We start from the raw sequence: 14,527 nt of genomic DNA on the forward strand, positions 1-14,527 counted from the left end.
CATCAGCTAGATGTCGGAGCTTTCTGTCGCCCTTCTTGCGCTTGTCTGAATCCCACCATCGCATCAGTTCAGCATCCTTTTGGTTGGAGAAGAAATGCCTTAGGCGGTCGGCAACTGGGAGTTACCACATAACCATGGTAGGAATTTTGCTCTGCTTCTCAGAAATGCCTAAAGTAGTGTCTGCTGGCTCAACAAAGGCAACACTATTCCTTGCACCCTTCCTCTTCCTTTTATTCCCATCACCTGGCCCTTGAATGTCGCCACCATAATAACCGGCATTGTTTTTGTATCGACTGGCAGAACAAATAGCGCATTTGTCCAAGTTTTTGAAAGAATCTCCACGATACAAAATACAATGATTTGGACATGCATGAATTCTTTCCACACCCATCATGAACGGACTGACAAATTTCTTTGCTCGATAGCTGTTGGTGGGCACTTTATCTGGCTTTGGAAGCAACCAAGCCAACATATGCAAGAGATCATTAAAACTACTATCTGACCAACTGTGCTTAGCCTTTAGAGTTAATAGCTCAAGTATGAAACAAAGCATTGTCCAGTGTTTCGGACATCCCTTTGATCGCTCGTATATATTTTCCTCCGCTTATTTTTTCAATGTCTCAAAGTTTGCTAACCCCTTTGTAGTACCTACCAATAGCTCTGCTTTAATGTGGCACAACAACTGGCTAAGAAAATCACCGTCATCAAGTTCGTCGTCACTACCATCATCACTACCACCATCAATGGGCCCCTCGCCGACACCATCACCATCTTCAACATCCACACAAAATTCATCATAAGCATCAAACAATCTATCAAACTTGACATTTTCTCTCATTTCCTCGAGTCTATTCTCCGTTGAAGGGGGTGCTTTCTCTCCATGATACGTCCAGATCATTTAATTCTCCATAAAACCACCCAAAAACACATGCAATCTGATTGTAGTTGTGTCGCTGAATACTCTCATATTCTTGCATATTTTGCACGGGCAAGGTATCCTCTGTGTCTTCTTATTTATTGCATGATTTTCTACAGCTTGAATGAATTTATTAAGTTCTCCACGGAAATAGGCATCCGTCCTTCATACTTTGTACATCCATGTCCTATCCATCTCTGAACATCAACAAATATATACTTTATATACACCTAGATATGCATGTGTGCAAATATAGTTCTCCTACTAAAGTAACATAACTTCATCCAATAGTTTGAGGCAAATAGATCCCCAAATAGCCATAAAATATATTTTTATATATGCGTAGATATTGGAAAAAGTAAATTTAACACGTAAAAACTATAAAAATCAAAACCCAACTTATTATTGAACAACTAATTTTTTTGGAAATAACTATAATGCATTTGTGTAAATATAAAAAAACAATGCTTCTTCTCTCTCCTCCATGGATCTAGAAATTTGTTTACTTATGAATGAGGCTAAAACATAAAGATTGGACCCAAATGATTACATAATCCTTTTCTTCTACTAAAATAATCTAACTTCATCCAAAAGTTTTAGGCAAATGAAGCCCAAAATGGCAAATCCAAACCATGGAGATCTAGATCTAGCTAGAGGTAATAGAGCTCCATTTAATCCTTAAAACTTTGCAAAAAGCTTAGAAAAAATATGGGATTAGCATCAACTTACCTCCTCAAGCCACACCTCCAAGGAAATCAAGTTTCAAATCTTCCCTCCCCTTTTTTCTACTTTTAGATTTTCGGGCAGCACCTCCCCTGAGCAAACACTATGCTGTCGGGCGAAGGAAGAAGGGCACCTAGAATTTTATGGGTATTTTTAGGGGCGGGTGATGGCGTCACCCACCCCTAAAGATCCATTTACAGGGGCGGGTGGCGCCATCACCCGCCCTTGGAAAGGGGCCTCATTTTCAGGGGCGGGTGACGGCGCCACCCGCCCTGGAGATGCAATCTTTAGAGCCATCACATGCCCCTGAAAATGCGCCCTATTTTTAGGGGCGGGTGATAGCGTCACCCGCCTGTAAACATTCATTTTCAGGTGCGGGTCAGCTGATACAGTAACTACGCTCCTTTTATAGGAACATGTTACATTTTGACCTGCCCTTAGAATAAAACGGGGCGTTGCTACAAATCATTTTTGGTAGTGTTACCTGCCTCTAAAAATAGCATTTCTAGTAGGGAGAAGTAGGGGCGGGTCCCCTAAAATACGTTTTTACCCGCCCCTGAAAATCTTTTTTTAGTAGTGATGATAGTGTAGTTATCTGAAGTATATGCACTTACCTGTATTGGACTTGCGGAATAAGTGGCAATATGCATGGTGAACTTTCATATATGAACTTAACTAACATCACTAGCTAAGCTTTATTGATGCACCTAGATAAAAAAAGAGATACATTTAAGAAAAATATTTTCCCTACTTTTTATAAGGCATGCATCGTTAAATGTCAAACGAAAACTTCATCATCTTGGCCAACAATTAGTTTAACAGTTTTCAAATGTTTAGGTACAAAAATATACCAATAGGTAAATATTATAAGTATTTTTCCATATGTTACTTTATTGTTATTGTCACAAGAAACGTAACAAAACAAATGCCAGATTTTATAGTTTTCTTAAGCCACGTCTTATATTTTGAAGTGGAGGTGAGGATATGTACACATGTTTTCACAGTACATGACAAAGTATTCTTCATCTACAAACATACACATATGACACAAAGAAAGGTTCGTTTTGTTGTGTAAAAAAAATCAGTAAGAAAAACTATAAATTTGGAAATACCTCATGGTATAGTAACGTGAGTTCAAGTCCTAGTGCTCACCTCATATTATATGTGCACACTTTTTCAAAACTAAAATGAAAATATCACATCATATTAGTGTTGATGCCACTTAGGAATATCAAATTGTAAACTGCAAGCGATGGATTAGTTGTAAGTTGTAACTTTGCTCTTAGAGTATTCAGCCAAGGTTTATCAACATGTGGATCGACAACAAACTGGCTAAGGTTTTATATCTATTCTAACATATTAATCCCAACATGAAGTGATGACTGCATATAAGAGGAATTATATGAACATGGGTTGATCACATCCACAAATACAAATGAGATAACATAACAAAGGTAACAACAGCATATCACCTTCTAGTTGAAGTTCTAGCCACCTCCAATCTACCTCCGGAGTATTGACCGTCATACTAGTAAGGGTGGTGAAGGACCTAAAAATTAGGGCCTCACTCTTATTTTTTATAAAATTTTGAGCTAAACATATATAATGGCGAAGTTGGAATGTAAATGGAGCTCTAGGGTCATGATCCATTACCACCCCTACCTACTACACACTGGAATCCTGCGAGATGTTCAAAAGGCACTGAAAGTTGTATATCTTTTCGAGCTGATCTGTTTAGACAACAAATTCACCTCGATCGGAGTTTGAACGTGGAAGATATGACATGTGCAATATCTTCAGCTCCTGCAGGAATTTGACTTCCAATCTTGAGTTTCATTTGGCTTGATCATGAGATTAACTTGTCTAATCATCAAATGCTTCATCCCTAAGTCTTTTGGAATGAAGGTTCATCGAACGCAAACATGTTTGGATGCTGAATTGAGCTAGGTATATTGGCCTGTAGGCTCTAGGCTGATCAGCCCACCATGTTCCGAGACCTTCTGGTGCTCGTCTTTCTCTTTTGGGCTCCTTGAATTATCCAAAGTTCAGGCCCAAATCAAGATCGTACAAAAAACCACATATATATGTTGTATTTCCTACCTTTTGCAACATAGGGTTATTTCGTATGCCAATTAGCAGGTTAATATAAGAATTAGTCCAATAATATCATAAAACAATACCAAGAAAATGTCGTTAACGAGCGTCAACAATTACCTCTTTGTGTAGTAGCTCACGTTCATGGCACATCTTATTCGTGTCGGCTTCTAACTCTCATATGTGGAGGCTTTTACTCATATCCCCATGCCATTCATGGTAGTCAAACACACAATATTAATCCCATCCCTTGCGTATAGTCCACTTGCCATCCCATCAAATACTTATTGCTGGTTGCAAAAACTATTTTTCTAACCCTTGTTGTCTAAAATTATAAATTTGTAGATCTCATAAAACCTTCAATTTTTGTATAGATTTGTCTCCAATTGAGTCTGTATGAATAAGTTATATGAATTTTTTTTTGCGACCATGCCTAAGCACGTTTTTCACTAAGAGGGAGAAGTTATATGAATTTTCAAAAAAACTGAAATTCAAACTATGAATACAGTAAACTATCCATGCCATCTTGAAATAACCATTTACATAGATAATAAGTATCCATTCTGATGAGTAAGAAGAGACAACACAGGTAGTCATGGAGGTATATATCCACGTCCATTACTAGTAACACATTGGGCCCTTATTGATGTCGACTCGTTTGTGGTCTTGCAATGATGCGTTGTGACAGTTCTTATTTATCGGCACAAATGAGCCAAGAGAGATAAGTGTTCTTAGTAGTATATATTTGGTAGAAAAATAGGAGCTGGCACTATGCGTAGCAGTGATGCGTTGTCTGTAGTGTATCGGTTCTAATTTTACTAACACGGATTAGTCAGCAGATTCTGTAAAGACGAGTGTTTTAGTAGTATTTAGTAGCTAGTAAAGTACGTGCTAGCACTATGTGTAATAATGTCATAACTATACATCTTGCATGGTTTGTAAAGTTGTCATCTTTGGTTGGTTTGATTTTACATCATACACAAAAAGCCACCAGAGCTACAGAAAGTAATGGAATGAGCTCGAAGGTACCCACGTGGTCATAACTCACAAGCCATGCAATTTTTGAAGCAAATTATGCCTTTGGTAGGATTTGTACGTGCAACCTTTGCCCTCATACAAATCTTCCTTTCCATCTCTCACCATCACAAATTGTTGATTGCTCTATAATATATTTACATTTTCCCTTGATATCCAAAATTTTGATGAATATATGGATTTGTAGTGAATTTGTAAGAAAACAATTATTGTCATTTTCAAATAAAGTTGTAGGTATCTTCAGTTAGACTTTGGCAAAAGAAAAACTATTAGTAGGCTGGACACTAATACTTCTTGAGCACTTTATGTGTAGTGCCACTATTATCTCGCCGTGAAATCAATATATATACTATGTTCCTGATCACTATGTTCTTACTTACATGCATACTGCAGTTGGCAAATCCATAAGTACTCGACTATGCCCAGCATGGCATGCACCATGCAGCAGCAGCAGCTATCAATCTAAAGGAAAAGACAACGACCAGCACGCAGGGGTATACCCACGCTACTCGTGACAAAGCCTGCAGTTGTACCCTAGCTAGCGTGTGGTGGTCTGGCTGTTGCATGCCTAAGGCGACGAGAGCACCGATCGATGCATATAGCAGCCGCGCGCCAGGATCACGCGCGACGGACGACGACGAGGCCTCACGCGCGCCGCGAGCGAGCCAGCCAGGCCATATGCATACACGCACGTGAACAAAGCAGGTCGGTTCGGTCGGTACACACAGCAGCTAGAGCTCCCGAGCATGGCAGCCGGCCACTGGGCGCGGACCGTGACCGTGACCGAGGCTGCCGGCGGGCTCGAGAGCAGACGCGAGCGAGCGCGTGCTCCTCATCCGCATGCAGATGCGAGCCGAGGCACGCAGCCACCTAGCAGCAGCAGGTAGCAACGGCGGTAGCAAGCGAGGCGAGGTGGCCGTGGGCGAGATCACGAGAGCCCTGTAGTATGCGAGCGAGCATGGGATCAGGGGGAAGGCGCCAAAGCCCCGCGCTCACGAGACGCGTTGCCGTCTACCGCGAGCCTTATTCCCGGCGCGCGTACGTACGCATGTGAGCCCCCTAGCTTGTATACATGTGCATGCTGTGTTATGTGCTCTCCGATCCTCGCTCCCCCGTGCGCGTGCGTGACCGCCCAGCTGGAAGTAAAACTTATGTATGTAGAGTTTTTTTTGTTCCTGCTCCTGGCAGAGCTAGCTAGCAGGATAGATGCTGCAACCTTTGTTTTCTTCTCGTATTTCTTTCACTAGAGTTTGTATACCAATATCAGATGACACGATGTATGTGTTCCCCCACTCAAGATTTGCCTTGGGTCGTCGGCCCGTGATGTTTAATCATCAGTAGATGTTTATTGATATGCAAGGATAGAGCTAGCATAGGAGGATAACTCTCGCAGGACAGAAGCTGGAAAGTGGGAGAGCTGTGTGCAGCGATCAATGCAGGTGAAGTGGTGGCTCCCAACCCCTCTTGTCACATGCGTTGGCCACACGGCATGGATACACTGAGGCGCCAAGTGTTGCCATTATATAGTAATGGGGAGAGAATGTAGGAGCCATTTGTTTAGGGGGAAGAATGAGGCGAGGAATTTGATGTTTTGTAACCACCCTGAATCGGTCGAGGGTCATGTGATGAAAAAGTACATTCCTTTGTACTTTTGCTAGCGTGCGTGTGTGCGCGTGTGAACCCCATTTGGTTTGCAAAACTACAACACTGCGCTAGCTGCAAGCTGAGAGTTGGCCTGATGTGGATCAACAACAATGACGCTTTGCTCATTGCAATCAAACTAGCTCCCCATTCACATCTACGGAATATCGCGCGCGTTTCGAACTATGCTAATATATATATAACCTAGCTAAGCAAATACTAGCTATATGCTAGCTAGCACAAAATAACGGATATGAGTTTTTTTTAGGGTAAAAAATAACGGATGAGTTGTACACGCTACTGACCGTATGGAATGGAATTATTAGTAGCGAATAATTAAACCGCGTCAGGAATTCGTATGTACAGCCAGCCTGAAGATTTTAACGTCTCCAGATCTTTTTGATTATCTGTATATATACACTACAATTTTAATTCAATGATTGTGCATATCAGCTGGTTGCGTGCTAACGGTAACAAACATTAATTGTGTGGCTGTATTTAGCCTTGTACTAGCTGTATCCCAACAAGATTTTACTTTGGGTGCAGTCAACAATTTTTTTTCAAAAAAAAAATGCAATCATTCATCATTATTTAGCCTTAGGAGATTGTTAAAGACTTCCATGTATAACCGTCACCCGACTCTCATGCCAGGGGGTCATGTTTGGAGCAACGCTTTTAAATAGCACCGGCCCCTCGCCTTAGCAGACTCGTTCAACCCACAGAGAAAGCAAGGACAGAGCAAGATAGAGAGGGAAGAGTCTTCCGGGAGAGGGAGATGGTGTCCAGGGAGCAGAAGGGAGGTGTTTTGCATGAGAAGCTGCAGATTCTCCGAAGCGTTACTCATTCTCATGCGGTAATTTTCATCTTCGTTCTCACCTGTTTTCCAACATTGTTTTGTGCTCTTTCATACATTCTTCGTTCTTCTGGACGAATGAAACAATCGAGCTCCTTGCTGCGTGTACTGTGTTAGGGGTTTGCACCTCAGAATAAGGGCTGATGATCTAGTTGACTTGAATAGTTTATCTTTTGGTTGTTGATTTCTTCCATATGTATGATAGATACATATCAATTAGTCGGTTGTTGATTTCTTCCAAAGTAATAAAGCTAACTTCTTGAGAATCGACATAAACTTTCATAAATCAGGCCCAAAGTTCCATTATGTCTGAACCTATAAACAGCCTCAAAATTTGCTAGCCAATGAAATATGTCAAAACAACAAACAAGTTGTTTGTACAGTAGCTAATGAATTCCGTCTGATGTAATGAAGTTAACAGAGAGTTGTACTTTTGCAGTCATGCTATTTTCTATTAACCATGGATTGTTCCTCTTTCACATCATTTCAACTTTGACCCAGAAACTGAAGTTGTGTAAGACATGTGGCATGCAGGGAGATAACATGTCCATAATCGCTGACGCCTCATCATACATCAAAGATCTGAAGCAGAAAATCGCAAAGCTGAACCAAGAGATCGCATCCGCAGAACACGCCAATGTTTGCCAACCATTGGTGGGTGTTGAGGTTGTAGAGAACGGTTTCCTGATCAATGTGTTCATGGACAAGTGTAGCCCAGGACTGCTTGGTTCCATTCTTGAGGCATTTGATGAGATTGGGCTAAGCGTGCTTGAGGCCAGGGCTACCTGCGCTGGATCATTTCGTCTTCAAGCTGTAGGAGAGGTGGGAATTCTCAAACGCCACATACACACTACGGTCTACTTTATTTTTCCCTCATCCATTATTGATAATCTTGACAGGAATTAAAAAGCATATATGCATCAGCCTGTTTTTCTGTTGAAATAATACTCATTTCGGTTTGTATGCTCATTATTGAAATTGCTTCAGGAAGAAGCTGGGGATCCAATCGATGCACATGCAGTGGAGCAAGCCGTGATTCAAGCAATCAAGAACTGTCCTTCAAAGTAATCAACCTAGAGCTGTTTGATCGATTTTAATTTGTTGCTGTTGGAATTAGTGCTAGGAGCACAAGATTTTCAGTCGAAACTCCAAGTTATACCTATTGTTATCATCCTTTTGAAGAGAGCAAAGTATATTCTCTTCCTGCAAGTTTCCATCTTGCATGTTATGCTAGTTAGGGGCATCTTATGGTAATGTCAATATATATTGTTGCTACATCAATTCAGCTTGCGTATCTGAGTTTTTTTTTGCGAAAACGTATCTGAGTTTTATAGTCTAACTAAAAGAATCGATCATTCGCAAAGCTTGATGGACATGGCATGTCCTCCATCATCCTTCTCGCCCAAATTTTTTCATGTGTGCATGCAGGTAGAAAGATGTACAGGTGGTAGCTAACATACATAGGGATAAGTCAGATTTACTTGGTCAAGTTTCTTAGCTAAATAGGGATACGTCAAGGAGAACATTACTACATGGGAGCTAGTACGAATGTAGTAAGTTTAGCCTATACATAATAGCGGCTTCTAGAATATAATGATACTACTTTCATCTTTTCTTGTGTTTTTTGTATGTGTGGTAGCATTTCTGATTGTATGTTGCGGTTTTGCCTTTCCTCGAACAATCTAGATTGTATGACTTATTGAGGTTTTTCCTTCTAGAACTTATATATGTCCGCCTACTCGTCTTCACGGACAAAATTGAGAATGTGATGTCTGATATTTTTTGAAGCCTCGTAGGTTACTTAATTACCTTCAATGCGTAATTAAACCTAAAAAGACATGTATAGAATAAAAAAATCAGGAAAAAATGATTCGAAACACGATGACTACTGGCAGTTGGTTTGGCTGGTACCTCCTCACGGGTAAAGAGGAAACAAAAACCAGCCAGCGGCAGTCCCTCTTGCTACCATTTCAGTCCGTGTCTGCCCCTGCTGTCTGCATTTGCCTTGTGGCAGCCCAAGCTGCCAGCATTGCCCTGTTGCAAACAGACTCCTCGCTTCAGCAAGAGCTATCTTGCTGCCTGGACCTGAAAGCAACACCGACACTTCGGCAGCGGCTACTCATTATGCCAGAATACAACAAAGAAGACACCCCATTCCGTGACATATAATAAGCAGTGTCACCTATATGACATTAGTGACACATCATAACCACACGCGTCACCTATATATCTGCTTCCCTTGGTATGGAACATAATGCGTCACCGATGTGCGGACATCGGAGACATGGTTTACAAAAAAGTGTCACCAATGTCCACGCCACTCATAGGTGACGCATCATGTTCATCCGCGTCACCGATGTATAACAATATAGTTGACACGGTTGAATTAAAACGCGTCACCTATGTTGACTATATTATCGGTGACACTCCTTGTCCATCCGCATCACCTATATTATTACACATCGGTGACATGGATCTATTAAACGCGTCACTGATGAGTATATCCTGGACCCGAACTTTTTATAAAATCTGATTGAAAGTCCTCTTGCGTCCACCCTCATTCACTCGGTCACTCTCACACCCCCTTCTCTCTCTTTCTCTCACGCCCTTTGCGTGGCCACCGACACCTCCCCACCGCAGATCCGCCCCGCTATTGACCTTGGCACCACCAGCTCGGCAGCTCCTCCGATCCTGGCTCTCACCTTTCTTAGATCCCCATTCCTCCCCTCCCGCCATCGCCCCCAAACCCTACCCCTTGGCCTCACCGGATCCACCCCGATCCGGGACCCCGTGGCATGAGGGAGGAGGAGCAGTGGCGCCTGCGGAGGCAGCGGCGATGCAGAGCTCCATCGTGACCTACCGGGAGAGCCTCTCTCAGCTCACCTTTGAGGTCGATGACGCCACAGCCGATGAGGCCCCTGCGCCGTCGGCCCCCGTGGCGAGGGGAGGGGACCTCTCTACCACGCCACCGTCGTCGGGGAGGTGCCGCCCTTACTCCCGGCCTAGGCCTGGCACCGGCACCGGCTCCGACGGCCATCCTCGCTGCTCAGGTCAGGCACGTCTTCATGTAGCACTGGCCCGATCTTTCGATAGGTATAATAGATTCGATTGGTGGAGAACTTGATGTTGGCAATCCGGGCTTCTAATCAGACATGATTCGAAACTCTGTAACCGTTACACCGCTGTTCCGTTGGTTATCACCAAGCACAACTCGATTAACCTCACCATGAAGGCTTTTCTCTGCAAGCGAATCAAAGAACACAAGCAAGAAAGGATAAACACGCAATCTGAAATTGCATATGTGTATGAAGCAAAGATGAATATGGAGAAAGAAAGGATAAACACGCAATCTGAAATTGTAGATGTGTATGAAGCAAAGATAAATATGGAGTTCAAGGTCTGAACACAAAACGACTAATCGCTCAGTGGTGAAGAATAAGAACGGGGGCCCTAATTCACACCAAAATGACTCGACGTCATAGTTACAATGAAAGATGTCTCTTTCTCAATGGAAAATTAGAACAAAACAAAACCCAAACCCCAATGTGGCAGTGCACTACACCAAAGCCGATCAATTTCGTCAGCCAGATATAATTTCGTCGGCCACAAACAAGCTAACGAAAATAACTCGCTTATTTCGTCGGCCAACACAAGCTGACAAAATTACAACTTGTTTTCGTCGGCCTAGTGCAGGCAGGCCGACGAAAAAGGGTTCATATTTTCGTCGGCTAGACCCTGGCAGACGAAAAAAAAAGTACATTTTCGTCGGCCTACCCTAGGCCGACGAAAATAGGCGATTTGGATGTATTTCTAGTGCCACACGCATGCATTTCTCCGCCCCGCGCCCGAGCCCCCCGCCCCCCCCCCCCCCGAACCCGCCGCCACCGCCCCGTCACGGCCCCCGCCGCCGCCCCACGCCCCCGCAGCCCCTACGGCCCCCACGGCCGCCGCCGCCCTGCGCCCCCATGCCATGCGAGCCCCCGCGCCCCTCTGCCCCGCGGCGCACCCGCTCTTCACTGGCTGCCCGCTAAACCCTAGCGCTCCGGGCCACGTCTCCTCCACGCCCCATGGCATCCTCTACCTCGACGTGAAGCCTGTCGCCCCCTCCGCAGCCGTGCAGCTCCTCCGCGTCCCCCCATTGCCTTCGGGTACCACCGCGCCCACCCCATCGCCGTCCCCATCACGCAGCCGCCGCAGCCCCTGGTGCACGCGAAGCCCCGTTCGTTCGCGTTCGTGCCTCGGGCTCTTGTGACGAGCATGGTAGCGCGTCCCGAGCAACCTCCGCGAGGAGTTCTGATAGCTCCGCAGCCCAAGGTTTGTGATTTATTTTTTTTTAGTTCGTGAGGTCTGAATGGAAGGGGAATTGGACTAAATGATTTGGTCCTCCTTCAGTTAAATGTTTCCTTTATAATTTTTATATATTGAGCCTGATTGTTTCACATTGTTGGGGTCTGATTGGCAGGATTACTTGTTTAATGAAATAATCTGGCATGTTAATGGGGAAATATAGTGATTTAAGGTTAACTTGTGTGGTTAGACATTGGGAATTCCGTCCTTGTAAATTGCTGGAGAGAATAGAGCTCAGTATATGTTTTTAAATTGATTTAGATGGTGCTACTATATTTTGGGTATTGTTTTGGTTAGGGTATATTAATTTTAAAGTTCCATTGAATACCGATAATGTTTTTGTGCACTTGTGTTGGAACTTCTTAGGTTAATACAGTCCCCCCTGTTGCACCATCCAGTGAGCAGAGCAACCCAAAGGACAGGTATACAACAAAACAACAATCCTGTATATGTTTTTCTTTTGTAATGAAAATTTGTTACATGACAATTATGCATTTGTATTGATTTCAGGGAAAGGAGCGGAGAAGACTCTACAATTGTGGTGATTAATGACCGCAAAGTAAGTACTTAATGGTCACATGTTCTTTTGCACTTGGTTAGTCAGTTGAATGATTTCACTGTTTGGTTGGCTTGAATTTGCTTGACAAGTATTCCCGGTATTATTGGATCCTGGGTTCTATGATGACACGCTGTTAAGAAGTTCTTTACTTGTACTGATTAGTCATATGGTTTTCCATTTCATAAGGTACTATAATCCCAACAGAGTTTAATATTTTAATACAGAGATGGAAAAGATATGACAATGTTATTGCGTCATCTCAATCTCATTTTCCTATTGAAGCCAGACAACCTGGTTCTGTTCCATCTTCCTATTCTTCCAGATAGCTACGATCACACTGATACTTCAATTATGAGGTTAAGATTGGTAGATTATTTATTATAGAATTGGTCTACTACTCAAGAAGACCCGTATCACAAGTTTTCCCTTGATTTATTTGTTATCTTGTTAAAAAAGGTCGGTGGCACACCTGAACTGACATTTCTTTGGGTTATGTATTGGCTGCTCTAAAGGTTAACTTGCTGGACAGTGAGTCAGGGTCCTTGTATGCTCTCTGTAGATCCTGGGTGCGCAATGGTGTTCCACATGAAAGTCAGGTTAGCCCACTTTTCTTCTTTCATATGTAATTGTTCTGAGATGGAGTGGTTCTTTTAATATGTAATTTCTCTGAATCAGTTCAATCTGATTTAGCAAGTGATGACCATGAAAGCAATAAACAAGGTCTAGGGGATGCTGCTGTTTTTTCAATTGGGCAAAGAGATTCACCCAAACCAACATATGATTCAGTATATCGTGAACATCCAAAATCCTAGCTCAACTTTTGGGTTCTGCAAAAGTTGGTACATCCTTTTCTTGTTCTATCTCTGTACCACGTGAGTTATCACACAATTTGGCATCTAAAGATCAGTCATCAGCAGGTAACAGTGATTGTTCAAAGAAAGAAGAACTGGTCTCCCCAACTGATAGCAAACATGATTCTGCAAAGTTTTCTGAAGATAGTTCCCAGGAAGTGAGAAAGTGCTCTGAGAAAGTTCAACTGAAAGGCTCACTGCCTTCTGCACCAAAATCATCTCAAGTTAGTAGAATGCACGTGTCTACAGTCAAACCTAGATTACCAGTATCAAAGGAACAATCACACAAGATAGCCATCACTGGAGGCACCACAGCAAGATCATTCCATGGAGAAGTCCCACCACTGCAATCTCGTAACAAGGCAGTAGCTTCTAGTTCTTCCCAGAAAAAGGACAAGGTCCACCACCGCACTATTAATGTCACACAAGAGAGCTCCAATAATTCAGCATCAACTGAACTGCGGGCATCTGATTTGGCTGCTCCATTGAGTGATGAACAGGTACGAAGTTTGTCCAAACTCCAATCTTAAGTTTAGCTTTTCTCACCTTTTTCGTAATTTTTTTCTGTAGCTTGCATTACTGTTGCATCAACAATTAAACAGCTCCCCCAGAGTACCGAGGGTGCCACGTTGCCATCAAGCAGCTGGTACGCAGATGCTTCATCCAGCTGGAGCTACTGTTTTTTCTAAGCGGTCTTCAGCGCACGGAGGAAGGGATCATGCAGCGGTAAGGTTATTAGCACCTGGAGGACATAAAGGTATCTTTTTATGTCAGTTCATCATTTTTTGGTTTCTAATGTTGTGATGCTTCCCTGGGAGTGCAGGTTTTGAAAAAGAGAAGCAGAGAGGATTCACTAAAAGATAGTGAGGACACTAACAGGATAGAAAAAAGACATAGAGATGCTGTCACAGAACGTGCTTCTTCTACGAAGAACTCATGCAGATCAGCTGAAAATGTAGCATCAGAACAGAAAAGTCATGGCGGATGTTCAACTGGAGCTAACACTGGTTTAGCAAAGGATGATTCGACTGACAGCAGTGTTTCACTCAATTTACTTGGTATGTAGCTCAAACTGCTCAATTCATCTGTTTCTGTACAATGTAAAAGTCTGTAAGCGTGCCATATATTCTATGCACAGGATTGATCGATGAAATTATTAGCAAACACAGAAATATATCATATGGGGAACTCTTTTTTTGGTTTTCAACGCAGCTATTTTTTTAGCAGGATCCCATTATTTTCGTCGGCCAATCTAGCCGACGAAAATAACTGAAGTATTTTCGTCGGCCATTAAAGCCGACGAAAATATTTCCATTGTTTTCGTCGGCCACTTAGACCGACGAAAACGTGAACATATTTTCGTTATCCATTATTTTCGTCGGCAACCGACGAAAAAGCGCTTATTTTTGTCTATTTTATTCCGTCGGCCAAATTTCATCGGCCGACCGACGAAAATAGCTATTTTCGTCGGCTTTAGGCCTATTTTCGTCGGTTTCTGTCCGATGAAA

At 42.9% G+C, this 14,527-nt stretch overlaps 2 protein-coding genes and 1 pseudogene across 2 annotated transcripts; all 3 read left to right on the forward strand.

The window, feature by feature from the left end:
* Window positions 1-7,111: 7,111 nt before the first annotated feature.
* LOC112887439 lies at window positions 7,112-8,543 on the forward strand. Its single transcript, XM_025953613.1, has 3 exons — window positions 7,112-7,262; window positions 7,797-8,084; window positions 8,250-8,543. Exons 1-3 carry the CDS (start codon window positions 7,185-7,187, stop codon window positions 8,328-8,330), a joined length of 447 nt encoding a protein of 148 aa, XP_025809398.1. The 5' UTR covers window positions 7,112-7,184; the 3' UTR covers window positions 8,331-8,543.
* A 2,689-nt stretch (window positions 8,544-11,232) lies between these two features.
* Window positions 11,233-12,945, forward strand: LOC112885398 (annotated as a pseudogene).
* Window positions 12,946-12,993: 48 nt separating this feature from the next.
* Window positions 12,994-14,085, forward strand: LOC112885399. Its single transcript, XM_025951028.1, has 3 exons — window positions 12,994-13,519; window positions 13,590-13,745; window positions 13,843-14,085. Exons 1-3 carry the CDS (start codon window positions 13,253-13,255, stop codon window positions 14,083-14,085), a joined length of 666 nt encoding a protein of 221 aa, XP_025806813.1. The 5' UTR covers window positions 12,994-13,252.
* Window positions 14,086-14,527: the final 442 nt, after the last annotated feature.

The sequence above is a fragment of the Panicum hallii genome, chromosome 3 (assembly GCF_002211085.1).
Source record: "Panicum hallii strain FIL2 chromosome 3, PHallii_v3.1, whole genome shotgun sequence".
Lineage (NCBI taxonomy): Eukaryota > Viridiplantae > Streptophyta > Magnoliopsida > Poales > Poaceae > Panicum > Panicum hallii.